General features: G+C 39.6%; 1 protein-coding gene and 1 long non-coding RNA gene across 2 annotated transcripts in view; both read left to right on the top strand.

Moving 5' to 3' along the window:
* lrp1aa (low density lipoprotein receptor-related protein 1Aa) overlaps nt 1-18,760 on the top strand; it is a 212,171-nt gene that overhangs the window by 39,403 nt on the left and 154,008 nt on the right. Inside the window, 1 exon segment of the mRNA XM_048172233.1 lies at nt 1,298-1,420. Coding sequence (XP_048028190.1) covers nt 1,298-1,420 — 123 coding nt within the window.
* On the top strand, nt 13,533-17,109 carry LOC125256330. Its single transcript, XR_007182095.1, has 2 exons — nt 13,533-13,696; nt 14,504-17,109. It is a non-coding gene; the product is annotated as an uncharacterized LOC125256330 (long non-coding RNA).

Raw genomic sequence — 18,760 nt, 5'->3', positions numbered from 1 at the left:
TAAAAATAAAAATTCTTACTGACCCCAGACTTTTGAACGGTAGTGTATAATGCTACAGAAGCTTTGTATTTCAGATAAATGCTGTTCTTTTGAACTTTCTATTCATCAAGGAATCCTGAAAAAAAAAGTACACAACTGTTTTCAACATTGAAAATAATCATAAATGTTTATTGAGCAGCAAATCAGCATATTAGAATGATTTCTGAAGGATCATGTGACACTGAAGACTGGAGTGACGATGCTGAAAATTCAGCTTTGCATCACAGGAATAAATTACTTTGTCAAATATATTTAAATAGTACACAGTTATTTTAAATTGTAATAATATTTCACAATATTACTGTTTTTTACTGTATTTTTAATTAAATAAATGTAGCCTTGGTGAGCAGACGAAACTTCTTTTAAAAACATTAAAAATCTTAGTGGTTCCAAACTTTTGGACTGTACTGTATGTACATATAACTTTTCCGGCCTCTTATTGCTACCTGTCCCAACTTTTTTGGAATGTGTAGCTCTCATGAAATCCAAAATGAGCCAATATTTGGCATGACATTTCAAAATGTCTCACTTTCAACATTTGACATGTTATCTATATTCTATTGTGAATAAAATATAAGTTTATGAGATTTGTAAGTTATTGCATTCCTTTTTTATTCACAATTTGTATAATCGGGTTTGTATATTATATTGCATTTCTGTCAATAGATCCTCCTAAATATTACACACTGGACCTGTATCAGTTTGATTCTCTCTTTGTGAGAATGTTGTGTCTTTCGGTATTATTTTTGTTTTACAAAGCTGTCACTTTCCTTGCATTTGGATTATCTTCTTTGTTTTTGTGTTAAGTTATAAGTTATATTGCAGCAAATAGATCCCCTGCTCTACATCTTCTCTGACCTGTTGTGACAGAAAGCAGTTGATTAAAAATGTTTGACATTTATTATAATAGTTCTTTTTTAACTCTATTGGACCAGAATAGAAAGAGTAAAGCAAGCAGGAGTCAGACATCAGCCTTGTAGGGGAAATGACCAGCCTAGGGAAAAACAGTCTGGCGGGCAGATAGGCTTGGCTGCGATAATTTTGTTTTGAAATAGACATCAGCAACTAGCAGTAAACTGGTGGCACTTGACGTCCTCGTACACTGTCAAACACTATCCAGACCACAAACATTCATACAGACTGTCTGATTTCAGTTGATTTTGGACACAAATGTGTCACATATATGCATTTTTTCCCCTAATAAATAATAGCTGATATGCATTTAATCATTATTTGTTTTGGCTCTTCTTTTTTGTAGCTCCAAAAACCTGCAGCCCCAAGCAATTTGTTTGCAGGGATCAGGTGACGTGTATCTCCAAAGGCTGGCGGTGTGACGGGGAGAAGGACTGCCCGGACGGATCGGACGAGGCCCCAGATGTCTGTATGTATCACTGTTTTTTTGTGGTTTTATTTGCATCTTAGACCTTGAGTACCTTGATAGTCTTGCAGGGTCTGCAAATAATTGTTGCAGTGTGTTCAGGTAATCCTTGCAGTTCTGCATTTCTTTCTGTAGCATCACATTTTCATTCAATATGTCCTCGGTTTGAGTCCCAGCTGGAGGACTTTCTGTAGTAAAGTGTACCGGTAGTAGGCAAAAGTGATGTCCAGAAGGAATATTTGTTTTTAATGACCCTCGATTTAACCATCAACACATGAGGATAAATATATTTATATATATATATATATATATATATATATATATATATATATGATTACAATTTACAATGATTACAATTTAAAATAACTGTTTTCTATTTGAATATATTTTACAAAGTCATTTATTCTCGTGTTGGCAAAGCTAAATTTTCAGCATCATTACTCCAGTCATGATCCTTCAGAAATCATTCTAATATGATGATTAGTTCCTCAAGAAATATTTGTTATTATTATCAATGTTGAAAACAGTTGTGTACTTTTTTTTCAGGATTCCTTGATGAATAGAAAGTTCAAAAGAACAGAATTTATCTAAAATACAAAGCTTTTGTAACATTTTACACTACCGTTCAAAAGTTTGGGGTCAGTAAGAATTTTTAGTTTTAGTTTTTTGAAAAGAAATTAAAGAAATTAATACTTTTATTCAGCAAGGATGCATTAAATCAATCAAAGGTGACAGTAAAGACATTTATAATGTTACAAAAGATTAGATTTCAGTAACATTTTATATTATATTTAATTATATAAAACTTTCTATTCATCAAAGAATCCTGAAAAAAAAATATTGTACATACATATTTTGTACAATTGTAAACAATAAATGTTTCTTGAGCAGCAAATTGACATATTAGAATGATTTCTGATGGATCATGTGTGTGTGTGTATATATATATATATATATATATATATATATATATATATATATATATTTATATATATATATATTATTATTATTATTATTATTATTTTATATATAAAGAAGAGCAAAACACTAAATTTGGTTAATGTATTTATCTGACAAAATTATTTGGTAAAAAAAGCAAGCTACAGGTTTTATTTTACTATGCAAAAGAAAAAGCTCACAGGAAAATGCATGCATTGACTACAACGTAATCAGTTATTAATATTTCATTGCTTCTCTCTTGTTTTTGCAAGTGTTTTTCATTTCTTTGTATGACAGTCTGGCCAAAAATGATGTCGCACAATTTGGCATGTTTCATTGTGCTATTATCACAAATAAAACGACTCCAAGCACAACTATGCAATATGCTTACAAAATCTTTAACACATTGTTAATAATAATTGAATAAAGGGTGACAATGTCAATTTTCCTAGGCAGGACATCACTTTTGTCCATTACTGTAGACGGAAGGATTTAATTAATCGAAGATTTTTAGATTCTTGATGTTACTCTACTTGCAAAGCATGAAAAAATGGACCAATATACTATGATGCTAAAGTTCCACTGAGGAAAGAATAATACAATATTTTTTACGAACAGTAACAGAAGATTGAATTTAGAGGTAATTTGATCCAACATGTAATCATTTTTCAATTATGAGAATTGTTTGTTGATATGGTGTCTTATGTGAATCCCTTTAAAATATTGCATATACTGTATGTATGATTTACAGTTTTGTTGAAGGATAATAAATAGTTTCTCAGAAACTGTTGATTAAGTGAAAATATTTGGTGTAAAAAGCCCACATGGTACTGTGGCAGGGGAAAATGCAGAAGGCCTGATCTGCATAAATTTTTGTCCATAAGTGACAAAAACGTGCAACGTGTATTTATATTTACATTATCCTTTAAACATACTTACACCATTTCTTTTTACACAAACAATGTCAGTATTTAATAAGGAAAAATACTTTTTTTATTGTCATAAAAATATTCTTCATTTGGAGCTTTTAGCCTTTTATACTTAACTTTTTTTTTATTCATAAAAATAGCAGATGAAGATGAAGATTTGAATGAAATCTGAGTCCCAGCACAGGCTGTGTGCAGCTGTTGCGTGTTTCTGATAGGACGTATCGCTGTTTGGTTTCTCTAAGTGGTCATTCTGTTTCCCAGAAGGCTTTGACCTGAAGCACACGTTCTTTCGCTCTGCTTGTTTAGTCTGATCAGTTTCAATGACATTGACTTAATTTGGCCTTGCTTATATCTGTTTATGGTGAGCTTTTAAGAAGACACAGAGAGCACCAGATCTGTTTTCCTATTTCCTATTTATAATAAACCTAGATCACCATTATAATCAACAAAGCTGACATGCCATCAGTTGACAGATGACCTCTTTTTATTATCTATGTACTGACTTTAACTAGCTTGTTTGCCCAAATCTGACAGGAATATAAGTGATTATTCCAACATACACGATTAGGCATAACATTATGAGCACCTTCCTAATATTGTGTTGGTCACCTTTTGCTGCCAAAACAGCCCTGACCCGTCGAGGCATGGACTCCTCTAGACCCCTGAAGGTGTGCTGTGGTATCTGCACCAAGATGTTAGCAGCAGATCCTTTAAGTCCTGTAAGTTGTGAGGTGGACCCTCCATGGATTGGACTTGTTTGTTCAGCACATCCCACAGATGCTCGATTGGATTGAGATCTGGGGAATTTGGAGGCCAAGTCAACACCTCAAACTTGTCGTTGTGCTCCTCAAACCATTCCTGAACCATTTTTGCTTTGTGGCAGGAGCATTATCCTGCTGAAAGAGGCCACAGCCACCAGGGAATACCGTTTCCATGAAAGGGTGTACATGGTCTCAACAATGCTTAGGTAGGTGGTACGTGTCAAAGTAACATCCACATGGATGGCAGGACCCAAGGTTCCCTTTCATGGGAACATCGACGCTGCGTAGTCGCTTTGGGAACGCCTCTGCGCGTTTTGTCTTGAAGCACTCGTGAAATCGAACCAATAGTGTGACGGGACGTCAGTGCGGGTGACGTCACGGACCAGGAAGCTATAAAGCACTCCTGAGAACAAAGAACGCCAGCTTCTGTGTCTTCAGCAGCGCTCTGTGTCATCGTGTGTCTTATTTGGTGTTGTCTGTCATTTACATATACAGAAGCGATCTCTTTTGTTTGAGAACAAGAGTATCAGTATTACACCACATATATATGTATATAAAAGACACTATAATGGCGAGCAAACAGCATCAGACCGTGTGTTTCCCTACTTTCATTACTTCACGGGTGGGGATACACACAAGCTCTGTGTTGTTTGTCTGGGAGCGGAGCATGCTCAGGCGGCCCTCGAGGGGGTTGTTTGCGAGCATTGTAATATAAAACCTCTCCACTCCCGCCGGGCGCTCTCTGAGGAAGGTGCCGCGGCTCGCGTTCTTCGTGGTCGGGTCCCGCGCATCTGCCGAGGCAGAGCGGCGGCTCAGATCATGGAGTTCGCAGATGAATTTGGCAGAGGGGTTAGAGACGGGTGCTGCCCTTTCTCTGCCCTTACCTGCCAGTTTCAGTGCCGTCTCCCAGGTGGAAGCACGCTCTGCGGTTTCTTCCCCCGGGTTGAGGCACCGGTACTTCACATGTCCAGCTCTGAGGAGGTGGATATTGTGATATTGATTTGAGGACTCGCCACCTCACACACATATCGTGTTTCAAAATCACACGTTTATTCTAACATCAAAAACAAATCAGTTGTGTTTGAAAGCCATGATTATTTTGTTTAATATTCAGACCGTGAAATACTTGTCTGATTATTTTCTCGATTTAACTGAGAAGTTAAATATCTTTCTGAATTTGTCAACTTGCAAATATTGAAGATATATTTGTATATATAAAGAAAGTGAACAGCAGTTTGAGTTGCGTTCCTTCCAGTGCTATACTACAAAACGAGTAAGGATGCACACGATGTTTTGTTTGCTGAGAGTGGAGCATGCACATCAGTTCACAGCTGACAGTGTTCATTCATAAAAATGTCCCGAAGTGTAAAGAGAAGTATGCACTAGCGAGAGTTTTTAGCTCCACTCCTGTTGGCTTTATTCTCGAGGGAATAAAAGTCTAACGCAAGGCTCGAATCTCGCGTTTGCCGCGGCAGCGCGTGGATTAAGCCTGCAATAAAGAACATATAGCTCGGATCTCGCGTTTGCCAAGGCAGCGCGCAGATTGAGTCCGCAATAAAGAATATACGGCTCGGATCTCGCGTTTGCCGAGGCTGCGCATAGATATCGTGCCCGTAATATATTTTATATATATGTTTATATATATATACGTTTATATATATTTGGAGGGAACTGAGTAGACGGGAGTTCCCTTTCTCTCTTTCCCTATAATATTGCAAACTATTTCGAGCTATAATTCTTTTTGTATTCTAATATATTCAGCCTGTCATTTTTGACTGTTTGTTTTTGGCTGCATTTAATTTGAGAATTAAATGAAATATTGAATACATTAAATTCTGAGGAATTTAAAAAGAAAAGAGGCCGGTCTGCCAACCCTGCCACCTCGTGTGCTTCAGGGCGCAGCGGTTTCCAGTGATCCTCCAAGGAAAGGAGGGTCATAGAGTGGTCAGTTCAGTTGTTACCTGCCGGTTCGCCATTTCAGGGCACTGGTCTGACCGTTCATTCAAAAAAAAAAAAAAAAAGTGTCGCCACCCGTGCTCCCCCGCAGAAAGCTTGGGGACCGGGACAGGCAACACAGCTGAAGTCTTTGTGGAATCTGCGGACTGTTATTATCACCAAGAAGGCTTCGAAAAGGTCCTGACGCCAGTGGCATGGGACAATCGAGGGTAGCCCCCTTCCGAAGAGGGTTCTTTACCACACTATATGGTATCCGCCCCTCCTCGGTGCCCTCAGGGGGCCGTTCTGCCAACCCTGCCACCTCGTGTGCTTCAGGGCGCAGCAGTCTCTACTGACCTTCTGAGGAGGGCCGGTTAACATTTGATTCGGTTGTTCCCTGCCGGTTCGCCGCTTCAGGGCGCTGAGTCAAATGCTCAAAAAAAAAAAAAAACTCCAGAGGCCAGTCTTGAGAGACTGGTTCCCTTAGTAGATTTCTGGTAGATGGAAACTTCCAAGTATTTCTCAATGGGTACTGCTCACAATAGAAAAGGGTTACAGAATTCGGGTCTCGCCCGCCCCAATTTAACAGGGTCTTCCCTATAGTGGTGGACCCCTTGCAGTCTCTGGTATTGGAACACATAGTTCTGACGCTCTCGCAAAAAGGAGCCATAGAAGGGGTTTCTCCTCCCGGCAAGCTGTCAGGGTTTTACAGTCTGTACTTTGTTCCAAGGTCCGAGAGGGTTGGAGGTACTTTCATGTATCCATCCATCCTCAGCACAGGAGGTTCCTCAGATTTGCTTTCGGGGGCGAAACTTATCAATACAGGGTTCTTCCTTTCTGCCTAGCTCTTTCACCCCACACCTTCACAAAATGCGTGGATGCAGCTCTGGCTCCTCTGAGACTCCAGGGCATTCGCGTGGTGAATTATATCAGCAATTGGTTGAATTTAGCTCAGTTTGAGCATATAGCAGTCCAACATCGAGATGTTGTTCTGTCTCACATCAGAAGGCTAGGGCTGGAATTAATGCCAAGAAGAGTGTGCTTCTTCCAGCTTAAACTACCAACTATCTAAAAGGGGTAGTCTGGGATTCCATCACAATGCAGGCACGTCTGTCTACTGCTCTGATGCGTTCCATTCTCTCGGCCGTGAATGGGGTGAAATTAGGCCAGTCACACACTGCAAAACAGTTTCAGAGACTGTTGGGTCTTACGGCAGCTGCGTCCAACGTGATACCTTTTGGCCTGCTGCACATGAGACCCTTACAGTGGTGGCTCAGGACCAAGGGGTTTTCTCAGAGAAGAAATCCTTTTCGCATGATTAAGGTCATGCGGCGATGCCTTCGTGCCTTAGTCATGTGGAAGAAGCCTTGGTTCCTGTCCCAGGGACCTGTGTTGGGGGCTCCTTGTCGTCGTGTAATGCTAACGACAGATGCTCCCTCACAGGCTGGGGGGCGATCATGAGTGGTCGCTTGGCTCAGGGTCTTTGGGAGGACCATCTACTTTCCTGGCACATAAATCATCTGGAAATGATGGCGGTATTTTGAGTACTCAAAGAAAACCCAGAGAAAAGGGTCGCCACTATGTGTTGGTTCGCACAGACAACGTGTCAGTGGTCTCTCATATCAACCATCAGGGGGTCTGAGGCCTCGCCAGTTGTGCAGATTAGCCCATCAGATCCTCTTGTTGGCCCTGGGGAAGCTCCTCTCCCTGAGAGCAGCACTTATCCCGGGGCATCAAAATGTGGGGGCAGACATCCTGTTGAGGCAGGGGCCGAGGCCCGGGGAATGGAGTCTCCACCCTGAGGTGGTGGAGCTCATTTGAGAACTTTGGTCGTGCAGAAATTGACCTATTTGCTTCGAAAGAACATCTCTTTGCCCACTGTGGTGCTCTCTGACTAATCCACCCCTCTGGGGTTGGATGCCATGGTGCAGACGTGGCAGAGGTTACGTCTGTACACACTATTTCCCTGATCGCTCTGTTCCCAGGAGTTCTGGAGAGGGTTTGCCTAGAGACGGTCTATCTCATACTGATAGCCCCGTTCCGGCCAACCCGAGTTTGATTTGTAGACCTAGTGTCTCTTCTACACTGCTCCTCATGGAGATCCCTATCAGACAGAACTTTCTGTCTCAAGTGGGCGGCATGATAATTTACCCCCGCCTGGAGTTGTGGAAACTCTGAGCCTGGCCTCTGAGGGGGCTAGGCTCATAGAATCCGGTCTCCCAACTGAGGTTGTCGAGACTATACTACACTCCAGAGCTCCTTCCACGAGAAAGCTATACAGACAAATAAATGGAAGTTGTTTTCTACTTGCTGTAGACAACGTCAGCTGGACCTGTTCCACTCTTCTATCAGTCTTGTGCTGCAATTTCACCAAGTATAAAACTTGGATGGTTTATCTCCTTCTACCTTGAAGGTTTATATAGTGGCTATTTCCACTTATCATGCTTTGTTGGGGGACTCTTCTGTGGAAGAGACTCCCCATTTATACGCTTTCTCTGTGGTACCCAGAGGCTGAGGCCTTCTGTGCGTACAAAACTCCGGTCTGGGACTGGGCTATTGTGTTGGAAGGGTTAGCTGAGGCTCCCTTTGAACCATTAGAGGAGGTGTCTGGAAGATTCCTCTGTCTTAAAACTGTCCACCTGTTGGCAATATCATCTCTCAAAGAATTGGAGATCTTCAAGCACTTTCGGTTGCTCCCTCATGTTTGGAATTTGCGCCTGGTATGTTCAGGGCTTTCCTTCATCTTAGACCTGGTTATAAATCCAAGGTCCCCACCAACGTCCCAGGACCGATTGTACTGCAGGCCTTTTGTCCTCCTCCTTTGATTAATCCGGATCAGGAAGAATGAGCAAGTGGGTGGTCGAGGCCATCTCTCTTGCCCATGAGTCATACGGGCAGCTTTCACCTTTGGCTGTCCGGGCACACTCTACTAGGGGTATGGCTGCCTCAAAGGCTTTGATCTCGGGGGTTCCCATTAACGAGATATGTGATGCGGCTGGGTGGTCATCTCAGCATACCTTCATTAGGTTGTATAACCTTGATTTGGGCTCCACTCCAGGGTCCTCGGTGCTCTCGTCGTAAGATAACAGACAGGCACTTGGTCTTATGGCCTAGTTGGGATAGCGTTCCCAAAGCGACTACGCAGCGTCGATGTTCCCATGAAAGGGAACGTCTCGGGTTACGTCTGTAACCCTGGTTCCCTGAATAAGGGAACGAGACGCTGCGTAGCTTAGCCATACTCCCTGCACGCCTGTGAGCGTCTGCTTCATCCATATCAGAAGCTGGCGTTCTTTGTTCTCAGGAGTGCTTTATAGCTTCCTGGTCCGTGACGTCACCCGCACTGACGTCCCGTCACACTATTGGTTCGATTTCACGAGTGCTTCAAGACAAAACGCGCAGAGGCGTTCCCAAAGCGACTACGCAGCGTCTCGTTCCCTTATTCAGGGAACCAGGGTTACAGACGTAACCCGAGACGTTTCCCAGCAGAACATTGCCCAATGCATCACACTGCCTCCGCCAGCTTGCCTTCTTCTCATAGTGCATCCTGGCGCCATGTGATCCACGCGATGTAAAAGAAAACGTGATTCATCAGACCAGGCCACCTTCTTCCATTGCTCCGGGGTCCAGTTCTGATACTCACGTGTCCACTGTTGGCTCTTTCGGTGGTGGACAGGGGTCAGCATGGGCACCCTGACTGGTCTGCAGCTATGCAGCTCCATACGCAACAAACTGTGATACACTGTGTATTCTGACTCCTTTCTATCAGAACCAGCATTAACTTCTTGAGCAATTTAAGCTACAGGAGCATCAGTGAGTCTCGGCCGCCCATGACCCTGTCGCCGGTTCACCACTGTTCCTTACTTGGACCACTTTTGATAGATACTGACCACTGCAGACCGGGAACACCCCACAAGAGCTGCAGTTTTGGAGATGCTCTGACTCAGTCGTCTAGCCATCACAATTTGGTCCTTGTCAAACTCACTCAAATCTTTACTCTTGCCCATTTCTCCTGCTTCTAACACATCAACTTTGAGGACAAAATGTTCACTTGCTGCCTAATATATCCACCCACTAACAGGTGCCGTGATGAAGAGATAATCAGTGTTATTCACTTCACAGTCAGTGCTCATCATGTATAATATACGTGAATTGGCTGATTTTTAGTGCTTATATATTAGATATTGACATTCAAAGCCAGATGATACTTTTGATACAGATAACTTTTTAAAAACATTTTTTATCATAAATATTATTACCAGAAGTAAAAAAGCTAAACTGTAGGTTATAAATGAAATAGTTTGCAAGAGTGCTTGTAAACACAACAAGGCTGTGAAACTGGACTAGTGAGTATGAGTTTAAATGTTCGTGTGATAACGTTTAATGTCCTTGACAACCTTTGTAGTCCCATTTAGACACTTGCTAGCGACCACCTTTTTCAAGACAACTAAAAGGGGGTTTTACTGATGTATTTAATGTCTTAGAATAAAACGTGAAAATATCAAACTAGAGGTCACACTTTTTCAATCCCACAAGACTCTATACCGCTCCTGCCTGCTCCTGCCAAAAATTTTATATTTTATCCCGCTCGTGCCCAAAACTTTAATGTTTTGTCCCGTTCCTGCCTGCAAAAGCCTGTAGGAAGAGATCTACATGAATTTTTCTGTTCTGGTCAGGTTAGATTCTGTCTTGTTCTGATGTCTAGGCTTCAGTTTCCACACACACAATGCTTCAGATATACAGTGACCGATTTCTGTGTGCTGTTATTATTAGATTATTATATTTTGCGGGAACCCACAAGTCATTTCTTTATTCCACATGCATTTCAGTATCTTCCCTCCTGCATCTGCACTCAGCACTTCAAAACTTGTCCTACGCTGCACACTGTTGCAGTCGGGGATTGCAGACCTCTATCACAAACCTTATTCAGGCAATTAACCAAAATCCCATTCAAAATAATCATTTGACTTCAGAACGATGGAACTGGAAGTGCTAAAATGCAACTTATTTCTGGGTTTTACCTGCAAAAATATGTCATTCAGCAGCACTCTATAGTAGGCAAACAACTACTGAAAAAGAGTCACATAGCACTGCACGTGATTTACATTCATTTGAATGCGAGAAAGTGAAGATCAATTTAACAACAGCTTCTAATCTCAGGTTGAGGTGAAAGTTTTTGACTCGCAGTGGGTGTGAAGTATGTGAGTGTGGAGTGTGGAAGTATCTTTCCATTCGCACCCTTTCTGGCAGGGCCGCCTAATAGAAAGGCGCTAAGCAAATAATGTGCTGTCAGTTTATCATGAGGCGAGCGGGAGAAGGGGGAGCGACATAATTAGAATTAACTTGCTACTCCAAATCTGGCCCTGGAAAACAATGGCGCAGTTCATGAAGCAGCATTAGGACTTATGGAATGTTTCTACTTCTTCGTCACAACCAATTACATGCTTTGAAATTATTTATCTGGCGTGGCTTTCAGAAGTGTTGGGTAAGAGAACAGGCAGTACGCAGAGGCTGAATCTGCTCCATAAGAGGAGGAGAGGAGAAACAGGCTGAGCTGCCTTCAGTCTGGAAGTCATTAAAACCCCGTCCAGAGGAATGGAGGAAAACGGCTGTTTTTTCATGACCTGCTTTTCTCGGCTCAAACTTCTCTCTCGCTTTCTCTCTCTCAACACACATAGACAACTGACACCCTGGTCTTCAGCGTTCTCTATTTTAGCTGCGCTACAGGCTGTTGACGCTCCTTTACGCTCTTTGCATTAAAATTAGACAGTCTTTTCTTAATACTTTGAGAGCCGATGTGACGTCTTACTCCCAGCTTTAGTAAAATGTTCCACTGCTCTCAAAAGAATTCTGTCATCATTCACTCAACCTCTTTTCAAACAAGTAGAATTTTCGTTCTTCCATGGAACACAAAAGATGTTTTGAAGAATCTCTGAGTTTCCCTTTTCCATACAGTGAACATATTTGATGACCAGTTACTATAAGGACAAAAAGATAAAAATGTCATAAAAGTAGTACATACAACTTGTGCACTATATCCCAAGTCTTTTGAAGCCACCTGAGTTTTTCATTTTTAATTCATTGGAATTATTGCCCTTTGCCATAGCTCTCAAATCTGATTCACAAATGCATGAATTCAAACTTGTTACATTCAGTTGTGAGACACAATGCCACTCCTAAAAATAAAGTTTCCAAAAGTGGTTTCTTATTACAATGCCATAGAAGAAACATGTTGGGTTCCCCAAAGAACCTTTCAGTTAGTGTGATAAACATTTTAAAGGGTTATTTCACCCAAAAATGAAAATTGTCATTAATTACTCACCCTCATGTCGTTCCACACCCGTAAGACCTTCATTCATCTTCTGAACACAAATTAAGATATTTTTGATGAAATCCGATGGCTCAGTGAGGCCTGCATTGACAGCAAGATAATTTACACTTTCAATGCCCAGAAAGCTACTAAAGACGTATTTAAAACAGTTCATGTGACTACAGTGGTTCAACCTTAATGTTATGAAGTGACGATAATACTTTTTGTGCGCCAAAAAAAAACAAAATAATGACTTTATTCAAAAATATCTAGTGATGGGCGATTTCAAAACACTGCTTCATGAAGCTTCGAAGCTTTACGAATCTTTTGTTTTGAATCAGTGGTTCAGAGCGCCAAAATCACATGATTTCAGTAAACAAGACTTCGTTATGTCATAAGTGTTTTGAAATTTCAATGGTTCACCACTTGGGGGCGTGACTTTGGCAGTTTGATACAAGCTCCAAACCACTGCTTCGAAACAAAAGATTCGTAAAGCTTCGAAGCTTCATGAAGCAGTGTTTTGAAATCGCCCATCACTAGATATTGTTGAATAAAGTCATTATTTAATTTTTTTGGCACACAAAACGTATTCATGTCGTTTTATAATATTAAGGTTGAACCACTGTAGTCACATGAACTGTTTTAAATATGTCTTTAGTAGCTTTCTGGGCATCTGAAAGTGTTGATTATCTTGCTGTCAATGCAGGCCTTTGTCTGGCTATCACCAGACCAAGCTCAATTTAAAATTGAACATTGGTCTGGGGAGTCTGCTATGTATTTTCTACTGCACAAGAGGCGTGATCAACGAGCATTATTCACGCAATTGGATAGTCCTTCAACCAATCAGATCAACGATCCGGGTGACGTACTTTGAAGAGCGACGCGAAAACTCCAGACAGGTTTAGTTTGTATTGGTTTGTAGCATTGATCGGCGGTTTGCAGAAGCAGTAATGGCAAAATCTTTTAAAACAGCATCGACAGCAGCATCAACTGGTTGCTGCGCTTCGGTGGCCTCCATGTTCAGTGTAAACAAAAAGCTGCTTGCCGTCGCTTCTCTATCGTCATCGTGTTATACCCGCCAATAGCAAGCAAGGTGGATAAAGCCAGTCTGTGATTGGTTCCCGCAAAAGTGTAACAGAAGCAGTAGAAATGAATGTACGGGTTTCCAGACTGAGTTGCCGGGCGAAATCAAATCGCAGGCCTCACTGAGCCATCGGATTTTATCAAAAATATCTTAATTTGTGTTCCGAAGATGAACGAAGGTCTTACAGGTGTGGGACGACATGAGGATGTGTAATTAATGACAGAATTTTCATTTTTGGGTGAACTAACATTTTAACAATTCGAAGAAACATTTTACACTATAAAGAACCTTCTGTGTATTGAAAAGGTTTAATGAATGTTAAAGGTGCCCTAGATTATGTTTTTAAAAGATGTAATATAAGTCTAAGGTGTCCCCTGAATGTGTCTGTGAAGTTTCAGATCAAAATACCCATAGATTTTTTTTAATTAATTTTTTTAACTGCCTATTTTGGGGCATCATTATAAACGCGCCGATTTTATGCTGCGGCCCCTTTAAATCCCGTGGTCCACGCCCACAGAGCTCGCGCTTGCCTTGAACAGTGCCTTAACAAAGTTTACACAGCTAATATAACCCTCAAAATGGATCTTTACAAAGTGTTCGTCATGCATGCGTCAGATTATGTGAGTATTGTATACTGTTATATTGTTTACTTCTGATTTTGAATGAGTTTGATAGTGCTCCGTGGCTAACGGCTAATGCTACTCTGTTGGAGAGATTTATAAAGAATGAAGTTGTGTTTATGCATTTACAGACTCAAGTGTTTAAAATGAAAATAGCGACGGCTCTCTTGTCTCCGTGAATACAGCAATAACCGATGGTAACTTTAACCACATTTAACAGTACATTAGCAACATGCTAACGAAACATTTAGAAAGACAGTTTACAAATATCACTAAAAATATCATGTTATCATGGATCATGTCAGTTATTATTGCTCCATCTGCCATTTTTCGCTATTGTTCTTGCTTGCTTACCTAGTCTGATGATTTGGTTGTGCACATCCAGACGTTAATACTGGCTGCCCTTGTCTAATGCCCTTTATAATGTTGGAAACGTGGGCTGGCATATGCAAATATTGGGGGTGTACACCCCGACTGTTACGTAATTTTTCATTCGAGGGCACCTTTAAAGGTTCTTCATGAACAACAGACGCCAATAAAGAACCTTTATTTAACCTAATGTTATTTTGTGTTTCAGTGATGACAGAAAGTCTTAGAATAACATTAAAAAGTGAGTAGATGATGACAGAATTTAAGCAGAAATATACCACCAATATCATGCTTAACCGGGATGTGTGTGGAAACGTGCTCTGTTTGTGGATTCCTCAGTGCAGATGTGTCAGATCATTGAAGATCTGCCCCATGAAAGAGGTTTATTTATTTACGTGGCTGGATTTCACTGTGTCTTTTGTGAAAGTGGCCATGGCTAGCAGTGAAGTCTGTCGCTGTGCCCACTGCAGCTGCTGTGGCTTTCCTCTGCGGACACTACTACACAATAGACAGCTTTGTACCACCGGTCCTCGGCTTCAATGAGATGTGAACATTGATATGCTTTTAAAAAGAAAAAAATGATCATTCTTTTAACGTCAAATGTCAAAAATGTGTATATTAAAACATGCAATATGTTGCATGTATGCATGTATCTTGTATCTACTGGAGAAGCCATCTTAAATGAGGTCTCACTCAAAAGCGAAAAAAAAACCCCAACAACTCAATTTCATAAAAGCATAATGATATAGAGTAGGGCTTGGCCATATATTACATATATATTACATATAGATATTTGATTTCGATGTTATAAAATCATGAATATCGTGATCATTTCAATTAACCTGAAATCAGATACTTAAAGACTGTGCTGGTTGACCAATTTCTCACCCTGAGGTTTATATTTTGTCAGTTACTGACAAAATATACAGTAAAATATATATTTTACTCTAACCAGAATCACTTGAATGCACACCACATTTTCATAACTTCCAAATTTGTCAGTTTGAACTTCTGTAATATGCCTAAATGGAACATCAGTCCTTTTTGGGCAAACTAAATTGTTCCATATGGTAAACTGAAATCCCAACAGCATTTAATTAAATGATTAAGAATTATAAGTAATTATTGACTTCTTAGATGCAATACCCTGCACTGTACCCACAACCAAACCTCTCTTCATCCCAGAGCTGTGGTCTATGTAGCACGTGTGTGTAAAAGTCATTTAGATCTGTCTCACGTTGAGAGGGTTGAAGGTCTGAGCTCTGATCTCACAGCAGAGCTTTGACCTGCTGCGCTGAGATGAGAAGAGTCTGTTGTTTAACATCTGACAGCTGGAAAAATGGGCCGAGCATAAAATATCAACTATGTGTTTATCTTTAGAGATTGAATTCTAGAAAATGCTTAATCGTTCATACACCAACTTGGTTAGCTGACTCATTCAAGAGTTCAATATCTGTGGTCTTTAAATGCAGAATGCATGATTGTCTCCCTCTAGCACAAACACAACTGGTGTCAAACCTGCTTTAAATCAGTAATGCCTAATTAAACAGGTGGATTCTTTGTTTAAATCTTGTTTAAATTTTGCGACACCTGATCATTTACAGGTACTGTAGCATTTGTTCTAAGAGGCAGGGCTTACAACACGAGGAATGAAAATTTGCATTATCTTTTTTAAAACCATACAGCAATATAAAAATATGACTTCCTCCACATTGTGAGATCACTGTGGAACCTATTAGCACACAACTGCCTCCACAGCAACACATCATGGCTACTTTAGCATTATTGTGATTTCACATATATAACGATATCCTGTCTCCATATGGACTTTGCCACAGTTGGTCACAAGATTCTGCTTGACTGCAGAACAGTGCTGGCCTATCACATCCAGTCCTATACTGGTTTAGATCCTGATTAAGTAGCTGGGGATAAGTACTGTATGTTGAACGAGGCACACACACCTCCACAAACCATGTGATATTTTGAGGTGTCCCCCAAGGCTCAATTCTGGGTCCTTTATTTCTTTTTTTATTACATATGTTTTCGAGCATTAATCGTTAAATGATCACAATCTCAATTTAAATACCTATGCAAGCTTATTGCTAAATGACAACGATTTGCCTGTTTCTATTAAACCTTTGACAAAATCACATTGAATATTCAGATCTGCGTTGATGCTGCCGCTGACCCAGAGAGAGCAGTTGTCACGTATGAAACAGCTTCATAAACAGTCTTTTCAACCACACGGTATCATTATTTCTGTCTTACAATAATTCAAATTATCACAAAATTACTGGCTTAAAAGTTTATGGTTTGGATATAAACACTGATGTCTAAGGTGGCGAATAAAATAAAGTAAAACTCCTGTTGAAAGTAACTTGAGGATTACAATAAAAATTGTGTCAATTACATCGTTACAACACTGTAAACAATTATTTTCATGATTTATCATAACATTTTTTCTTTCGTTAAATCACCTTATATAATTAATGTAGTTCAGATAACATGATATTTTGTGTTTCTGTTGATTAAACCAATCACCTTCAATGAAATCAAAATTTCAAGGCAACCAGGTAACTTACTTTAAGTTAAACCAACAATTCTTTTTTTTTTTTTACAGTGAGGTGGTGACAAGTGATTGTTAAAAAATGTGTTTGTCATTGAATCATTCGTTTCAAAAAAGCTGATTCATCCAACAATGAAATAATATTGTTGAGTGAATCATTAAATCATACATTCAAACCAATTTAAAAAAAAAAAAAAAAAAAAAAAAAAATATATATATATATATATATATATTAGGGCTGTTAAAATAACTTAATAATTAATTTCGATTAATTAATCTGAGAAAAAATAACGCATTAAAAAAATAACGCAGATTAATCCATTCCGTATTGACCTTTGAACCTGAAGCCGTTCTAGCCACTGTTCGACTGTAAAATGAAGGAGGGAGACGACTGCTGCGCTGACGGACAGAACGAGCAGATTCATTTTAATTAATCATGACAACAACTGATGATCTGTCCACACGGTCTGTAAAGAATCATTTACTCGAACAACTCTGAAATGAGAACATAAGTGTGCTTACCCCATTTAGCAAGAGTAGTTAGTAAAATTAGCCTTAATAATCCACAATATTTTCAGGTTATTTAAATGACAATGTGTAGTAAATTAGGCCTACCTATAAAATCAGTTAGTTTAGACTGGAGTGAGGTGAAACCAGAACAAAGCAAGTTGTTGTTAACTAGGTGCATTCAATTGAATATGGTAGAAAATTATATTATTAGTTAATATAACTTCTATATTCTACTTTTTAATACTTTTCAGGTTTATCAAAAAAGCATCTTATCTTACAAAGCTATAAAATCACTTTTTTTTTTTTTTTTTTTGCAAAGAGTGCAAGAAAGAATTATTACAGTGAGAGTGACGGGTACTTTATTGTCAGTATCGGGCTCGCAGATCACGTGGGTAGGGCACTTTTTACTGTTTGTGTGGATGACCATGTCTGTCACCACCGAAGACCATTTTTGACCCAGGAAAAACCCTGCATTGATTTATTTGAATTTAAATATTTAATACTTTCACAGCAAAAATTATGTATGCGATTAATTTAGATTAATTAATCACAGAGTATGTAATTAATTAGATTAACATTTTTAATCGATTGACAGCCCTAATATATATATATATTTTAGTCTGCAACAATTATCATTTTCTCTGAACCTCTAGTAAATTACATTTTGTTTAGTTGTTTTTCAGAATTGTGGGAGAATCGTGCTCTCTATTTAAAACCAAAAATCATGACTTTCAATTCATCCAGAACCGTGCAGCTCGAGTACGTTTGTTTCCATTAGCTGATGTAATTATCATCAGATCTCCTCGAATCAATTAGTACCCTGCTGGATGCCACTGTTCTAGTTGTACTAGAACATTATACAACCTAATTAATATTGATTATTTTCAGAGAAACGTCCATTAGTGTCCTTGTCTCTGAAGCCCAATAATCACATCAAGAATTTGGGAATCATAGTTGACATCAACTTCATTTTTAAGAAACTCTATTAGCAATGTTTATAAAACAGCATATTATCATCTCTGAAGTATGCAAAATTCTCTCCCCAACTGAAAGCGAGAAACTCATTCACACATTTTATATGAGACTTAACTGCTGCAGAAGTGTTTTGGCTGGAAGACGCAGCTGCAAGAGTGCTGACTCGTACTCAGCTGAGGTATCACATTAAATCCCTTCAGTGGCTACGTGTCACACAGAATTGATTTCAAGATCCCTTATTGACTTTTAAAGGTGCCCTAGAATTTAAAATTGAATTTACCTTGGCATAGTTAAAAAATAAGAGTTCAGTACATGGAAATGACATACAGTGAGTCTCAAACACCATTG

Source organism: Megalobrama amblycephala, linkage group LG21, assembly GCF_018812025.1.
Source record: "Megalobrama amblycephala isolate DHTTF-2021 linkage group LG21, ASM1881202v1, whole genome shotgun sequence".
In the NCBI taxonomy this organism is placed as follows: domain Eukaryota; kingdom Metazoa; phylum Chordata; class Actinopteri; order Cypriniformes; family Xenocyprididae; genus Megalobrama; species Megalobrama amblycephala.
This window is presented reverse-complemented; position numbering and strand designations above follow the sequence as displayed.